Source organism: Perognathus longimembris, chromosome 20 (genome assembly GCF_023159225.1).
Source record: "Perognathus longimembris pacificus isolate PPM17 chromosome 20, ASM2315922v1, whole genome shotgun sequence".
NCBI lineage: Eukaryota > Metazoa > Chordata > Mammalia > Rodentia > Heteromyidae > Perognathus > Perognathus longimembris.
Window position 1 is genome coordinate 20970251 of NC_063180.1, and position 17449 is coordinate 20987699.

Below are 17449 nucleotides of genomic sequence, written 5' to 3' on the forward strand. Positions count from 1 at the left end.
GCCGCCTCCCGCGGACCCAGGGCGGGACGGCGGGAGCCCGGAGGGACTGCGCGCGCGGACGGTCGGGCTTCCCTCCCGACGGGGCCCGACGGACCGGCACGGTCGGCAGTCGCCGCGTAGCCCGGCCTCGAGATCCGGGGGTCCGGAGCCGGGGCGGGTGGGGGCGCGGGCCCGGGGGATGCTGGGCTCGGTGGTGAAGATGGAGGCTCACGACCTGGCCGAATGGAGCTACTACCCGGAGGCGGGCGAGGTGTGTGCCCTCGGGGGTAGGCGCGCGGGCAGCGGGGCGCCGAGGAGCTCGGGCGTGGGGGGCGGCTGTGGGCTTGGGAGCGCGGCGTGGACAAAGCGGGTCCCCGGCGATGGCTCCCGGGGCAGGAAAGTGTAGGCAAGGGTCAGGTCACACCATAAAGGTGGGGGGGGGGGGGTGCTGGGTCCCTGGAATGTAAAGGGATTAATAAACAAAACCAAAAATTGTGTTTTATTAAATGAACAACCCAAATCAGAGTCGGAATCAGAGCTTGGGGTGGGGCGTAGGTGGTGGGGGACAAGGGACCGAGATTGGAAGATTTCAGGAAATGGGGTTCGAAGTGCTGGAGAGGGACTGGGAGCAGGGGGAGGGGACCATCTCCTTGCACGGAAGTCCCAGTGGGAGCTCAGGGCCGCATCACAATGTGCGAGGTGAGGGGGTCGCCCCTGGCCCTGTGTGGCAGTCAGCAAAGGGGCTCGGGTTGGGGAAGTCAGCTGAAGAAGATCTAAGGTAGGGTCAGAAAAAGGGGCTGATGGTGGCCAAAGGTAGGAGGTGGAGGTTCTTAGCATGAAGTTCGCTTAGGGGACGCTAAAATGTAACACATTTGCCTGGACCCAGCAACCCAATGGCATTGGGGAACTGAAGCGAGAGATGGGAGTTTGGTCAGCATCTGGGAGGTAGAAGTCAGTCTTCCCGCGGCTCACCCACCCCTGCCGTGAATCTCAGCAGGGACTCCTCAAGTCTAAGGCTGAAGGATTAATTTCAAGAGGTGCACCTCCTCTTCCCTACCCCCTGCCCCCCATGCAGCCAAAACCAGCCATTGTTGAAGCGCCAGGCTTTCCGGAGCAGGGAGCCTTGAGGACAGATCCCCCTAAGTCCCTCACTCTAGCAGACAGAAAAGGCCCTCCTCCGATCTAACTCCTTCGCTTGGTGCATGATCGATTATTCTTTGCTCGCTTACTGGATGATCAGGACCGTGGTGGTGGTGGGCGGGGGATTGGATGTGTTGATTTGGACACTTGTGTTCTTAATCTGGAAGAGAGACTGTGGGCTCAAAGTGGGGATGGCATGGAATGGCAGATCTGCATAGAGACTAGATCTGATGCAGAGCTTGGGTCTCTGTTTTTTGCTTGTTTTTTTTTAAATTTCTTTTGCGTTTTTATTTTTATTTTATTTTCGAGAAGGTCTCTCCACATACCCTAGCCTGGCCTCAAACTTGTGATCCTTCTACCATTACTGCTTGAGTGCTGGGATTACAGGCATGCACTAGGTCTAGGGATATTGGCAAAGTGCCCAGGAGGGGCCATTCTGGAGTCTGGGGAGGTGTGAGGTGCACATGGGGTTGGGCCCGGCTTCTGGGGAAGGATTGGGGCGTGTAGAGGTAGAGGTAGGCGGCTAGAAGAGGAATGAATGGGTTATCAGAGATCCTGGGGAGAGATGGAGACCCCCAGGGAGTCAAAAATCTTGACTGGAGCCTTGTAGAGTTCAAAGTCTGGGCTCGGGATTTAAGGAGACCAACTAACCAATCAGTGTTTATCTGGGTCTTGAAATTAGGGCCTGGGGCACTGTCCCTGTGCTTTCACTCAAGGCTAGCGCTCTACCCCTTGAGCCACGGCACCACTTCTGAGTTGGATTTTCCTGCATGCTCTGGTTTTGGACCTCCATCCTCAGATCTCAGCCTCCTCACCTGGGATTACAGGCATGAGCCACTGGTGCCTAGCTACAAACCAGTGTTTCTGAAATACATCTTAAGAAGTAAACCGTGGGTACCTAGGAAGGAGGAATCAGTGTTAGGAATGCAATCTGAATGGATCTGAGTTTTGGGGACAGTGTGTGTGTGTGTGTGTGTGTGTGTGTGTGTGTGTGTGTGTGTGTGTGTGTGCACGCACATGTATGTGCGTGCAGGCATGCCCCAGTACTACTGAGGACTTGAACTCAAGGCATGGGTTCTGTTTTTTTCCACTGGATTCTGGTGCACTACCATGTGAACCATAGCTCCATGTCTGGCTTTTTGCTGATTAGCTGGAGATAAGAAGTCTCACAGACTCTCCTGCCCAGGCTAGCTTTGCACCATGATCCTCAGATCTCAACCTCCCAAGTAGCTAAGATGACAGACCTGAGCCATCAGCGCCAGTTTAGGAGACAATATGTGTAGAAGTTATGTCAAATTGTAGGTCATCTCTAATCAGAATTTAAGGGGCATATTTTGGGAGAGTAGATATAGGCTGGGGAAGGGCTAGAGGTGGTTTGGGTTTCTGAAGATGTTGGGGGGTGGGGGGGCAGCTTCTTCCCCATAGCTCTTAATCATGAAGAAAGAAATTCCTGCATCTCATTAGTAGTTGAGAATTCAGAGTGTCCCCAAGCCACTTCTCCCCTACCACACACCCATGCTGGGGTGAGGCTGACACCCTGGGAGTCTGGCTTAGGGAACTTGGGCAGTGTCCCCACAAACCCTAGGTCCTTCCAGGTCAGCCAGGTCCACTTGCTCCCCTATTTTTGCAATGGGAAGTCTGGAGGCCTGCAGAGTGCTAGGGTTGCCCCCTCCCCCTTGGGCCTAAGATGGGAAAATTGGCTCTGACCTCCCAGTGCCTCTCTCCATGCCCTGGCACACCCTTCTGCAGAGACAATAAGGAAATGAAAGGGGAGAAAAATCCAGGCTCCTGGGTAAGGGTGCAGGTCCCCTGAGGGCTCCCCCCCCCATACACATAAGCTCAGCTCCACCCTTGGGTGGGAGATCCGGTTCAGAACCCGGACACCAGGGATTCATCCCACCCACGGGGCGTGGGAAAACCTAGGGTGGATTAGAGCAGCTGGAGAGCTTGAGGTCAGACCTCAAGGAGGACTTCCGGGTGGGTGGGGAGCCAGAAAAGGAAGGTCCTGGGGTCCCCGAGAACCGGAGTGGGGCAAGGGGTGGGGTGAGGTGCAGGGGGGATTTAGGAAGTGGACCCCCCCCCCCTTTCCCCAGAATCCATCCCTTCCTTCCTGTCTTTCCTGGGCAGGGCTGAAGCAGCCAAGCAGAGGAGAGTATGTAAAGGAGGATCGTGGTTCCAAGTTCAGCTCCAAGCCCGGCTCTGTGGAGCGGAAAGAAGGGAGATCAATGGATGCAGAGATTCTGGGAGGATGGGAGAGGGAGGAGAAGGAGGGATAGGGGAGGGGGAAAGTTGGGAGAGGACCATAATGGGGAAGGAGAAAGAGATGGGGGCGGGGAAGAGTGCCAGGGTACTGGGGTAGAGGGAGATGGACAGATGGCTGACAGAAGTTCAAAGAGGAAAGGCAGACGCCCAGGGCGGGGCAGTGGAAAAGGCGTGTTCTCTCTCTGTCCTACAACTCACACCTGGAGTTTTTGGCCACCTGTCCTTGATTCTTCCCCCCCCCCCCTTGGTGCCCAGGGGTTGTGAACACAACCTTCCCTTTTTTCTTTTGCTCAAGGCTGGTGCTCTACTCTTTAAGCCACAGCTCCACTTCCATCTTTTTGCCGGTTCATTGAAGGCTTTCCTGCCTTGGCTGGCTTTGAACCGTGATCCTCTGATCTCAGCCTCCTGAGTAGCTAGGATGACAGGCGTGAGGCACCAGCGCCCAGTATTTTCCTTGCTTTTTGCCATCAGTCTCGTAGGCTGTGAGGACTGGGCATTTCTTATTTTTATTTTATTTTTTTTAATTTATTTTTTTGGCCAGTCCTGGGCCATGAACTCAGGGCCTGAGCACTGTCCCTGGCTTCCTTTTGCTCAAGGCTAGCACTGTGCCACTTGAGCCACAGTGCCACTTCTGGCCGTTTTCTACATATGTGGTGCTGGGGAGTTGAACCCAGGGCTTCTTGTATAGGAGGCAAGCTCTCTTGCCACTAGGCCATATTCCCAGCCAAGACTGGCATTTCTTTAGGTTCGGATCATTGCTTTTCTACTTGAGTCTGGAGTCATACTGCCTGGATTCAGAATCCCAGTTCATCACCTGTCTTGCTGTGTCCCCTGCTACACACACACAACCTTTCTGGGTTCCAATTTCCTCAGTTTTCAAGTGACACCATGGGAACCAGGCACCCATGATCACACCGATAATCCCAACTACCCAAGAGGCTGAGACCTGAGGGTCTCTGAAGCCAACCAGGGCAGAAAAGCTTGTGCAACTCTGTTCATTTACCAGTATAAAACTGGACTGGAGGCATGGCTCAAGAGGAAGAGTACCAGCCATGAGTTGAAAAAGCCACAGCAGAGTATGAGGCCCAGAGTTCAAGCCCTGATACCAACACACACACACACGGTGTAAATTGGCATTGTGAAAATTTATTTCTGGATAGCACTGCTCAGACTGAGGATGTAGGCTCAACAGCTCTACCTTTTGCATGCCTGAGGCCCTGGGTCCCATCCCCAGAGCCGTTACTAATACTAATACTGATGATTAGTAACAATAGCTCCTCCCCCATACTGTAGTAATGATTAAAGTTTACACCTGTGAAGTGTTTGAAGCCACACCTGGCATAGAGTTCGGAGTCTGCAAATCCATGTTAATAGATGCACTGAGGGCTGGGTGCTGGTGGCTCACACCCATAATCCTAGCTACTCTGGAGGCTGAGATCTGAGGATCACAATTCAAAGAAGGCCCTGGCTGGAAAGTCCAGGAGACTCTTATCTCCCATTAACCACCAGAAAACAGAAAGCGGCACTGAGGCTCAAAGAGAGAGCCTTAGCCTTGAGTGAAAAAACTTAGGATACAGCGCTGAGGTCCTGAGTCCAAGCCTCATCAAAAAAGCGGGGGCAGGGGCTGGGAATATGGCTTAGTGGCAAGAGTGCTTGCCTCGTATACGTGAAGCCCTGGGTTTGATTCCCCAGCACCACATGTATAGAAAAAGCCAGAAGTGGCGCTGTGGCTCAAGTGGCAGAGTGCTAGCCTTGAGCAAAAAGCCAAAGCCAGGGACAGTGCTCAGGCCCTGAGTCCAAGGCCCAGGACTGGCGAAAAAAAAAAAAAAGCAAAGAGGATGATTTTGAAAACCATTGTAATCCTCATTTTCCCTTGTGAACTTTTTTCTTTCCTTTTGGCAGCACTGGGATTTGAACTCAGGTTTTTCTGCTTGCAAGATAGGCACTGATTCTTTACCATCTCAGCCACATCCCCCAGCTTCCTTTTTGCTTTTGTTGTTTTCTAGAATTTATTTATTTTGTATTTATTTTAATTTTATTTATTTATTATTATTTTTTTTTTTTTTTTGGCCAGTCCTGGGCCTTGGACTCAGGGCCTGAGCACTGTCCCTGACTTCTTTTTGCTCAAGGCTAGCACTCTGCCACTTGAGCCACAGCACCACTTCTGGCCATTTTCTGTATATGTGGTGCTGGGGAATCGAACCCAGGGCCTCATGTATACGAGGCAAGCTCTCTCGCCACTAGGCCATATCCCCAGCCCCTTAATTTTAGTTTTTATTTTTCCTGAAACAGGAGATTTTCCTGCTTTCCACCTCCTAAGTAGTTTGGATTACAGGCATGAGGCACCATTTCTACCCCTTCCGTGTGAACATTTGTGAAAATGGTCTGGTATTTACAGTGATCTAGTGGTTTTCGTTGAATTTTTTTTCATTTATACTGATGTATAAATATGTAGTGCTATAGTTTACAGTGAAACTTTACATTTGATGACATATACAAATAGACAAATGATACAGATTAGCCTGAACTGTGAGTGCTGATCACATTTACTTTAACTTACAAAACAGTAATTTTTCCCTTTTTTTAAACCAAGGTTTGAACTCAGATTCTTATGCTGGCTAGGCAGGTACTGCGTATAAGTCATACCTCTAGCCCAAAATAGTCAAGTTAAGCTGGGCACAATCGCATGTTCTATAGTCCCTGCTACTCAGGAGGGGGAAGCGGGAAAATCAATGGAGCAGTCAGTGTTCCAGGACAGTCTGGGCAACCTAATGAGATTCTGTCTCAAACAAGCAAAAAAAACCCCCACAATTAGTTGGGCTATTAGAGATTTGATCAATTACTCACAAAAGCTGAGAACTACCAATTCATTAGTTAAGTAAGTTTCTCAGCTAACCTGGCCAATTTTGGTTGATTTCTCAGTTGTTGTTGAAGTAAAAAGATTTGATTTCTTGAGCCCCATGAGGTGGTGTGTGGTTCTTCATACCTGTAATCCCAGCACTCAGGAGGCTGAAGTAGAAGATTATGAGTCCAAGGCCAACCTGGGCTACATAAGTAGGACCATGTCTCAAAAATTTGTTTGGTTTTTTTTTTTTTTCTGTGTTAACATCTCTTTATACTATTAGAAATTATTGAAGACCCCATTTTCTTTTTTTCTTTTTCTTTTTTTTTTTTTTGCCAGTCCTGGGCCTTGGACTCAGGGCCTGAGCACTGTCCCTGGCTTCTTCTTGCTCAAGGCTAGCACTCTGCCACTTGAGCCACAGCGCCACTTCTGGCCATTTTCTGTGTATGTTGTGCTGGGGAATCGAACCTAGGGCCTCATGTATACGAGGTAAGCACTCTTGCCACTAGGCCATATCCTCAGCCCCTAAAGACCCCATTTTCTGTGAGTACAGGTTATATGTTCATATTTATTACATTCATAAGTGAACTTAAAAATGCATCTTTTTTAAACCAAGGTCTTGTTCAATTTTTTTTTTGGTCCATTGTGGGACTTGAACTCAGGGCCTGGACACTGTCCTTGAGTTTCTCTGTGCTCAAGGCCAGCACTCTACCAGTTGAGTCACAGTATTACTTCTGGTTTTTGAATGGTTAATTGGAGATTATAGTTTCACCGGGGACTTTTCTGCACGTTGGCTTTGACCCACGATCTTCAGATCTCAGCCTCCTGAGCAGCTAGGATGACAGGCGTGAACCGGCACCCATCCATTCAATTCAATATAATGATCATTTGTTAGTATAACTAGCATGTTTTTATTAAAATAACTATTTCAAATTGTTAGTTTGGAAAAGCTAGGCAGAGTGACATATACCTGTAATCTCAGCTACACCAGAGATTAAAGTGGGCGGATCACAGTCCAGTGCCAGCCAGGGGCACAAATGGAAACACTACCAGAAAAATAACTAATGTTTAAAAATAATTTAAATTCAGCACTGGGGCTTATGCCTGTAATCCTAGCTACTTGGGAGGTAATCAGGATTGTATTTCTAAGCCAGCCTAGGAAGGAAAGTCCATGAGACTGATTAATCAGAAAAAAAAAAAAAAAAAAAAACTGAAGTGGAGCTGTGGCTCAAGTGGTAGAATATCAGTGTGTTTTTTTCCCCTCTCCCCCCCATGAGTTGTACAGTTGGTTTACACCAAATGGTTTTGTAAGTATTGCTTTTGGAGTCATTTGTCTTTTTATCCTTTGTCTCTCGATTTTGATATTCCCTTTCCCTTCACTAGTTCTAATACACATATATACAGGATCCAGGATACTCAGATGAGATACAGTGATAGCACAGGGACAACCACAGGAAGGGGATACAAGAGAAACACAAAAAAGCTACGGTTTCACATGGCATGTTGAAAATAATGACAACTTTGAAACACTTGTCTTCAGTGAAAAAGTTCAGGGATAGCACCCAGGTCCTGAGTTCAAGCCCCAGGACTGGGGAGCGTGTGGGCACACACACACACACACACGCACGCACACACACACACACACACAGCTAGAGACGGTGGCTGAGGAGCACTGGACAGGAAATGGACAGATGGATAGATGGACACTGGGCATGATCCTTCCAAAACACACTAGAGACCCCCTAACCCTTGCCCATCTCTGTCTGTCTTGCAGGTTTATTCTCCAGTAACCCCAGTGGCCACCATGGCCCCCCTGAATTCCTACATGACCTTGAGCCCTCTCAGCTCTCCCTACCCTTCTGGGGGGCTCCCCCCATCCCCACTGTCCTCAGGACCCCTGGGGCCTCCAGCCCCTGCTGCACCCCTGGGGCCCACTTTCCCAGGCCTGGGTGCCAGTGGCAGTAGCACGGGGAACTCGGGGTATGGGGCCCCAGGGCCCGGGCTGGGGCCGGGGAAGGAGATGGCCAAGAGCTACAGGCGCCCCCTGGCCCACGCCAAGCCTCCCTATTCCTACATCTCGCTCATCACCATGGCCATCCAGCAGGCCCCCGGCAAGATGCTGACCCTGAGCCAGATCTACCAGTGGATCATGGACCTCTTTCCCTACTACCGGGAGAACCAGCAGCGCTGGCAGAACTCCATCCGCCACTCGCTGTCCTTCAACGACTGCTTCGTCAAGGTGGCGCGCTCCCCCGACAAGCCGGGCAAGGGCTCCTATTGGGCCCTGCACCCCAGCTCCGGAAACATGTTCGAGAACGGTTGCTACCTGCGGCGGCAGAAGCGCTTCAAATTGGAGGAGAAGGCAAAGAAGGGGAGCGGGGGGTCGTCCATGGCCAGGAACGGTACGGGATTGGCCACCTTGCCCACCACCTCCACCATCACCACCACCACCTCCGCTGTCACCATCACCTCGCCAGCCCAGCCCCCACCCTCTGAGCCTGACGCTCAGGGTGGGGAGGAGGTGGGGGCTCCCCTGGACTGCGGTTCGCCCCCACCCTCCACCCCCTATTTCACTGGCTTGGAGATTCCAGGGGAGCTGAAGCTAGACACAGCATACAACTTCAATCATCCCTTCTCCATCAACAACCTGATGTCCGAACAGACCCCTGCGCCCCCGAAACTGGACATGGGGTTTGGGGGTTATGGGGCTGAGAGTGGGGAGGCTGGAGTGTACTATCAGGGCCTGTACCCCCGATCCCTGCTAAACGCCTCCTAGCGGGGAGGGGCAGGGACCGGAGTTGTGGGATTTGGCTGCGGCTCACAGTCTTGGGGTTCTGGCACCTCATCTTTCGGGTGACATCTGTGTGGTTACAGTGGCAACCTGTCAGGCACAGGGCGAACCCCCACAGACTTCTCAATGGGCACTAAGGGTACTATGAAGATGGCCATGTTGATTGATATTTGTGGTTGATCCACGGGTGACTTTCTGGCTGCTGCCTGGGCTGCCATCTTGGTTGTCCCTTTGTGGCCTGTGATTGATGGACCCTTTGTTTTCTTTCTTTTTCTTTTTTTTTTTTTTAATTTTTTTTATTCTTGGTTGTTGTTGGGTTCTGTTTTGTGCTGGTCTGGGGGCTTGAACTCAGGACCTAGGCCTGTTCCTGAAATTTCTTTCTTTCTTTCTTTCTTTTTTTTTTTTGGCCAGTCCTGGGCCTTGGACTCAGGGCCTGAGCACTGTCCCTGGCTTCTTCCCGCTCAAGGCTAGCACTCTGCCACTTGAGCCACAGCGCCACTTCTGGCCGTTTTCTGTATATGTGGTGCTGGGGAATCGAACCTAGGGCCTCGTGTATCTGAGGCAGGCACTCTTGCCACTAGGCTATATCCCCAGCCCCTCCTCTTTTTTTTTTTTTTTTTTTTTTTGCTCAAGGATAGCATTCTACTACTTGAGCCACAGCTCCACTTCCAGCTTTTTGCTAGCTCATTGGAGATGAGAATGTCACAGGCTTTTCTGCCCAGGCTGGCTTTGAACCTCGATCCTCAGATCTCACCCTCCTGAGTAGCTGGGATCATGACAGGTGAGAGCCACTGGCACCTGGCAGATTGACCCTTTGATTATAAGGGTGACGCCATTTCTATGATATCAAGACTCGTTGGGTACTGCAATGAATTCTTTGGGGGGTGGACTTCTTGCCCCAGTCGATGTCCATTTGACCCCCACCCTGCATCTGTTTGGCCCACTGGGTGTTTGGAGGGTCATGGTGTTGGGGGGTGTATTATACTGCCATTTACCACAGTTCTGGGCTGGCCATGTCGTCTCTGTCTCTGGTGGAAGAATAGAGACCCCTTGTTTTTCTCTGCCATTCACCCCTATCCTGGTGTACTTGGTCAGCTAGCCTTTTGGTCAATTTCCAGGCCACAGACATCTGCCATCCTAGTGCTGGGGTTACAGGCATGTACCACCATGCCTGGCCCTCTCCTCGTCTCTTCATGATGTCACTTCTTTCTGTGTCACTCTGTCCCTGGTGCAGGGCAAGCTAGAAAGGCTGGTTAGGGGGTTGGTGTGTTCCTACGGAGGTCTAGTTCATTCTGGAGAGGGGTAGACTGGCTGTGTTGGATTATTAAAGGTACCATTGCCACCCATCACCCTATGTCTCTTTTCCTTGAATTCTGGGAATTTTGGTTCTCCTGTTCCTGCTGGTTCCTGGCCCCAAGGGCTGGCTGCCCCTTGGGGGAAGGGCTAGGGGGAGGCATCGACCTGACCTTTGGCTCTTGACTGTCCCTGACCCCAGGACAGTTTGTTCATAGATAGATAGCAGCCCCCGCAGTGGTGGGGCCAGGGCAGTGGGGGGAGGTGGCCGGCCGGTGACCAAGGCCATCTCCCTGCTCTCACCCCAGCCTCCCCCTCCCCCCAGGCACACCTGGCTAGGAGGCTCACAATGCTCAGTGCTCAGCTGAGCAGGCAGGAGGGTAGATGAGATAACCGGAGGGCAGGACTGGCTGTGAGTGTGTGTGTCACTGTGAGAGAGAGGGAAAGGTGACCATTGGGGTGCGGGCCAGCCTGTCATTGTGTGTCATGTGTCCCTCTGTGGCTCATTGTGTCTCTTTTAAAAGAAAACATGGAAATTCCAGCTCTGGCTCATGCCTGTCATCCTAGCTGCTCAGGAGGCTGAGATCTGAGGATCGCCCGTCCAAGCTGGCCAGGACAGACACATCTAAGAGACTTGACCAATGAACCAGCCAAAATGCTGGACATAGACACATGGCTCAGGTGGTAGAGCACCAGCCTTGAGTAGGAAAAAACCACTCAGTCACTCATGCAGTCAGCTAGCCTTTTGGTCAATTTCCAGGCCACAGAGATCTGTCATCCGAGTGCTGGGATTACATGTACCACCATGTCCAGCCCTCTCATCTCTGCACCATATCACTTCTTTCTGTGTTACTTTGTCACTGGCCCTCTCTTTGTGCCTTTATCTCTGCTGGTTGGGCTCTGTGAAAAGCTGCACCCTGTCTGCCCTAGGACTGGTTTTGGGTGCTGGCTCTCTCCTTCGCTCTGTCATTCTTTTCTCTCTCTGGTCCCTCCTCTGGCCTCCTTCCTTCTCCCAGCTTCCCCGAGTTCCGCCCTGTACCTGCCACCTCGCTGACCGGGCCCTCTATTTCTGTCCCTGTGCCCGCCAAAGCCAGGCTGGTGCTGTGTGTCACCCCCGCCCCCCGCCATGCTGGCCGTCCTGGGCAGGCCGGGGAATTCCTCCTGGTTCCTGGAAAAAACAACTGGTTGGAGAGAAAGGCGCTCAGTCTCCCCGGCACCCGCCCCCTCCCTGGGCCTGGGGGTCTCTCCCCGAGTCGGAGGCCAGAGGCAGGAAGCCCTGCGGTTTCTGGCTTCTCCCTGGCGGCCTCCGGATCTGGCCCCCGCCCCCCGGCCAACAGCCCAAATATTATTCCGCAGGAGGAGCCGGTGGTGGCAGGAGGAGGCTCTGGCTGAAAGAGGCTTTCAGGGCAGCCAGGCCTGGGGCTTCCTGTCCCCAGGCTCGGGGCCTCAGGCCGCCCCACGGGGGACCTCAGGTGGCCAGAGGGGCGGGGTGTTGTTGGAGGGTCCTTGGGGGAGGGTGTGGCCATCCGTGAGGGTGTCTGGTGGCCACCAACTCTGCCTGGCGTAGGCAGGTGTGACCCCACCCCAGGGACAGCCGGCTGGTGTCCAGTGTGGAAAAGTACCACGGTCAGACGTGGGATGCATGGACAGACATGAGGACGCCAGGGATCCGGGTTGGACCGGGAGCTGTGGGGACACAGGGAGACTCGGGCTGCGGGCCTGAGGTGACATCGTCAAGGGAAGGGGATGGTAGGTGGGGAGACCTAGATGGGGGTGGGTCCCAGCTATAACCAGAGAACTGCCTGCATGGAAAATAGTGACAATTGTAGCATAAACTATTCAACTACCAAGTGTGGTAGTGCACACCTGTAATCCCAGCACTCAAAAGCTGAAGGCCAGCCTGGCCTACTTAGCCAGACCCTGTCTTAAAAATCCTAGCATAGGGGCTGGGAATATGGCCTAGTGGCAGAGTGCTTGCCTAGTATACATGAAGCCCTGGGTTCGATTCCTCAGCACCACATATATAGAAAAGGCCAGAAATGGTGCTGTGGCTTAAGTTGGCAGAGTGCTATCCTTGAACAAAAAGAAGTCAGGGACAGTGCTCAGGTCCTGAGTTCAAGCCCCAGGACTGGCAAAAAAAAAACAAAAACAAAAAAAACACCCTAGCACATACATACAGGAATATTGAAAATAAGGGCTAGGGGCATGGCTCAAGTGGTAAGGGGCTTGCCTGGCAAATACAAGGCCTAGACAGCTAAAATATATGTATTTCTATTAAAAATTTTAATAGGTTCCAGGCAGGGTGGCTCATGCCTGTAATCCGAGCTACTTAGGAGGCTGAGATCTGAGGATTGAGGTTCAAAGCCAGCCCAGGCAGGATAGTCTCTGAGACTGTTATCTCCAGTGAACCACCAGAAAACCAGAAGTAGCACTGTGGCTCTAGTCTTGAGCCCCGAGTTCAAATGACACTGACAAAAAGAGAAAATAACTGAGGCACCCAGAAGAGAAAAGACACGACTTGGCCTGGTGATTGGGTGCTAAATGGCACCCAGACATTTGGCCCAGGGAGAGCCCCTCGCCCCATATGTTTGAAGCCACACACTTCCTGCCCCACTTGTGTCTGGGTCACGTGTATCCAGGTGTTACAGCTAGGGTTACTGCATGACTCGTTCTTTTGTGCATCAGAGCTGTCACAGGGTTCACGTGGGGGGTCGCTGTGTACATGTGTCTGTCCCTCACCCCAGACGCTGTGGGTCTGTCTGCCTATATATGTCAGTGTGTGTCACTGTGTCTATCCCTGTGTGTCACCATCCACCCAGGTGTCACACTACACTGTGGGTTACACACCATCCTGGCCACAGGTGGGCGGGCCGGGCCCACTGGTGCCAGCCCCGGGACCCAGCCCTTCCCACCCTGGCTGCCATAGGCCAGATCTGGAGCCTGTTTGCCAGGCCTGCCCCAGGTAAACACCAAGATCCGGAACCTGAGGGCACCTCCCTCCCCTCTGTTCTCTGCCCCTCGGCCTGCCCTGGGCCCGGATGGACCACAGCCCACAGCCAGTGTCCCCAGGGGCCCATGCCCTGTACTCTCACTCAGCCTTGGCCTGGGCCTGGTGGCTAATGTCTGTGTGTCTCCCTTTCACTCTGGTGGATTCTGACCCCTCCGTGCCTTCTGTCCCTTCCCCTCACCCGCGTTTGTCTGCAGCTCTGCCCTCCTGGGCACCGAGCCTTGTTTTCATTTTGTCATTGTCCTTCCCTCTCACTGCAATGAGCCATGCCCTGACGTCTCCCAGCCGGGCTTGATTCTTTTATTTTTTTATTTTCCTTTTTGGCAGTCCTGGGGCTTGAACTCAGAGTCTGGGTGCTATCCCCAAGCTCTTTTGCTCAAGGCTAACACTCTACCACTTGAGCCACAGCACCACTTCTGGTTTCCTGGTAGTTCATTGGAGAGTCTCATGGACTTGCCTGCTTGGGCTGGCTTTGAACCATGATCCCCAGAACTCAGCCTCCTGAGTAGCTGGGATGACAGGCCTGAGCCACTAGCGCCTGGGGACATTTCTTTTTTTTTTAATTTTTCCTCTTATTTTGTAAACTTCTCTTCCCATCTCTGGGGGTGTTAGAGCCCCATGACCCCCCCACCCCAAGGCAGATTCTGCCATGCCAGGCTCTCAGGGGAGTGTGCAGCCCCTAGCCTTCTGCCCTAATCCACTAGTGTGTATATATAAAGGTATATGCACGTATTATTTATATCTGTCCAGGGGCAGAGGGGCAGACACTGGGCCTTTGTGTAGCCTCTGCCCGCTGCCCGCTGCCCGCCACTCCTCTCCCTTCGTCCCGGCCGCCTCCACTCCCCCCGCACACAAAGGTTCCTGTGAGGCCTGCCAGCTTCCTCTGCCCGAGGTGTGAGTGGGAACGCCGTGGAGAGGGGGGCGGGAGGGCTAGGAGGGAGGGGGTGTCCAGTGACTAGGAAGCTTTTCAGGTGGGAAAGGTTCTAGAAGGCCTGGGACCTCCCTGAGCTTGAGCCTCAGTGTCCCCCGTCCTTACCTGGCCTCTCGCTACGGCCTTGTGCAGCTACGTGTGTCACTTTCTCTCTGTCGCTTTGGGTCTCATTCACACAGTTATTGGGTACACATGTAAGGGGACACCAATTTCTAGACACAGGAGGAAGAATGTGGGTTCCCACTGGCCTCTTCACCATTTCTGTCTCCTTTGTCACTTTGCTCCTTCTCTTCAGCCACTGTTGGAAAACTCCCACCTGTTCCCATTGAAAAATTATCCATGCCAGAAGCCAGTGGCTCATGCCTGTTATCCTAGCTACTCAGGAGCCTGAAATCTGAGAATTGCAGTTCAAAGCCAGCCTGGGCAAGGAAAGTCTGTGAGATTCTTATCTCCAATTCACCAGAAAACTGGAAGTGTCACTGTGGCTCAAAGTGATAGAGCATTGGCCTCGAGCAAAAGAGCTCAAGGAGATCCTGAGTTCAAGTCCCAGGACTCTCTCTCTCTCTCTCTCTCTCTCTCTCTCTCTCTTGCACACACGCACACACACACACACACTTATCCATAGTTATCCCTGTGTGTATTTGTGTGGGCCCTGATATCGGGGCTTGACCTCAGGGCCTGAGCATTTTCTCTAAGCTTTTACTCTGGAGACTAATGCTCCACCAATTGAGTCACAGCTCCACATCTGGCTGTTTGATGGTTAATTGGAGATTAGTGTCTCAGGGACTATCTTGAACCAAGATCCTCAGATCTCAGCCTCCAGAGATTACAAACTGGAACCTGGCTCAAATGTCTTGTCACAGCCCCACAGTCCCCTGACATTCCTCCATGATACTTCTGACATCATCGCCTACAACTTTTCCCCATGTTGTGTAAGGAACAGGTTGCTACCTCAGACTCATGGAGTGGCTACCCACCAGTGCCTCCCGCCCCCATGTCCTTCCCCCCTGAGTGAGTCTCCTCAGGGAGTCTCATGACACACTCTCAAAATAGCCACCTGCAGCAGGGTGCGGGTGGCTCACCCCGTTATCCTAGCTACTCAGGAAGTTGAGATCTGAGAACCGAATTGTAGCTTGAAGTCGGCCCAGTAGGAAAGTCCAGGAGACTCTTACCTCCAATGAACCAACAAAAAGCCCAAAGTAGAGCTGTGGCTCAAGTGGTAGAGTGCCTGCCTTGAGTGAAAGAAGCCTAGGAACAGTGCCTACAGCCTGAGTTCAAGCCCCAGTACCAGCATGAACAACAAAACAACAAACTAGCCATCTCTGTCCCTCTTTCTTCCTTTTTCTCTTCACGGGATGCTTTCCAGGTTCTGTCTGTGGCCTCCACTTGCCCATCAGCTGTGAGGATGTGGGAACAGCAGCCAAATCTGAATCTGATTCTCCACTCTACCCATACCCCAGCACCTGTCCCAGGACTTGGTACACCAAAGATGCCAAATAAATATTTGCTGAGCGAGAAAATGAGCTCATTAATCTATGCATCCCTTAAGCCCGCAGCCTTTGGGGGGGCGGTGTCGGGGACTCAGGGGTGACCAAGATGCCAGGCCTTGCCCTCAGGAGATTCAGCCAGAGAGGATGGAGAATGCACAGGGCTGGGGAGCAAAAAAAGGAGGGAAACCCAGAAGAATGGAGGTCCAGCCATGGCTTCTACCACAAGCCTGGGGGTTGGAGAGGACTTCCTGGAGGTGAAAGCTTTGCTGAGACTTTCAAGATTAAAAAAAAAAAAAAAAAAAGCACGAGCCAGCCTCTGCTCTGAGCATTGGGAATGAAGTGACCAGAACAGGCCTAGCCTTGCCTTTCTGCTCCTCTCAGAGAACTTTCCATGTAAGGGCGCCTTACATTTTGTAGTTCCAGCCTGTGCCTTGACCGATGTCAGTGTCTCCCATCTTCTATATTTGCTTTGGTTTCATTTTTGGCACTGGGCATAGAACCCAGAGATTCACCAGCCAGACAAGTGCTCCTCCCCGAGCCATCTCCCCATCCCACCCCAGCACCCCTAGGAAACCTCAACCTCTGCAGACACTTCTCCGAGTTCACATTTGTAGGTATCGGGCACAGCTGGAGCATCTGATAGATGCTCTCCATCCTCTCCATGGCCCCTCCCTTATGTGTCTTTTTGAGTCCTTTTCACCTACTTGCAGATCCCAAATCAATCTGAACCCCTCCACCTGTCCCCACCCGGCACTGGGGGAAGGGGGATGAACCCAGCCCCCCACACCCACACAGGTCAGGCCTCTGCTGTGTTAATAATTAGCCCAGGCTCTATCTAGAATACACACTGGCCAGGCTGGGGGTGACTCCCGTTTCCCCCCCCCCCATCCCCACCAGCTGCTCTTAAAGGACCAGGTGTCCTCCACAGCTCTTGAACCCCCACTGTGGACTAGGGACCAGGTGTGTTTGTGTGTAGGCCGCCTGCTGTGAAGATTTGAGGGAAGGGGAAGACAAGCAGTACTTGGGTGTGCAGAGCTGGGTCAGGAAAGACAGAGTGGCCCGGGCTGGAGCTGTATTCAGCATCTCCCTTGCCCAGGCTTATCACCTGCAATATTTAATCAGGGGTGGTTTTTCCCAGCCCTGCCCACAGCCCAGGTTGGCAGTGCCAGGGGTGGCAAAGCACCTGAGAGGTGATGATGGATGGGGGTGGGGGAACAGGACCCCTCTCCCCCATCCCTCTGAGAACTGAGGGTCCTCCCTCTCGACATGTGGGATGAAGCCCTGGTCATCCAACACTGGTCAGAATGTTAGGGCTCTCCAGATGTGTGTGTGTATGTGTGTGTGTGTGTGTGTGTGTGTGTGTGTATCCTGGGGCTTGAGCTCAGGGACAGGGTGCTGTCCTTAAGCCTTTTCATTCAAGGTTGGCACTCTACCACTTGAGACGCAGCTCCACTTCCAGCTTTTTGCTGGCAAAGTGGAGATCAAGGGCTTCATGGAGTCTTCTGACTTGGAATCTTGATCCTCAGATCTGGAGCCTCCTGAGTGGCTAGGGTTGCAGGCATGTGCCAGGGCACCCAGCAAGGCTCTGCAGATTTAGGGCCCTGAACACCTGTCTGGGGCAACCCTTGGATCCCAGGGCGCTCTGAATGCTGTGTTGAGACAGGACCTTGGGCTCAGTATCCCCCCTTCTCCCCCAATGTTAGGGTTTCAAGAA

General features: G+C 52.5%; 1 protein-coding gene across 1 annotated transcript; it reads left to right on the top strand.

Annotated features, from left to right (window-relative positions):
• The first annotated feature begins 35 nt into the window (after positions 1–35).
• On the top strand, positions 36–9324 carry Foxa3 (forkhead box A3). The gene is made up of 2 exons (XM_048369550.1): positions 36–250; positions 7998–9324. The coding sequence occupies exons 1-2, from the start codon at positions 179–181 to the stop codon at positions 8997–8999; spliced, it is 1074 nt and encodes a 357-aa protein (XP_048225507.1). The 5' UTR covers positions 36–178; the 3' UTR covers positions 9000–9324.
• The last annotated feature ends 8125 nt before the right edge of the window (positions 9325–17449 follow it).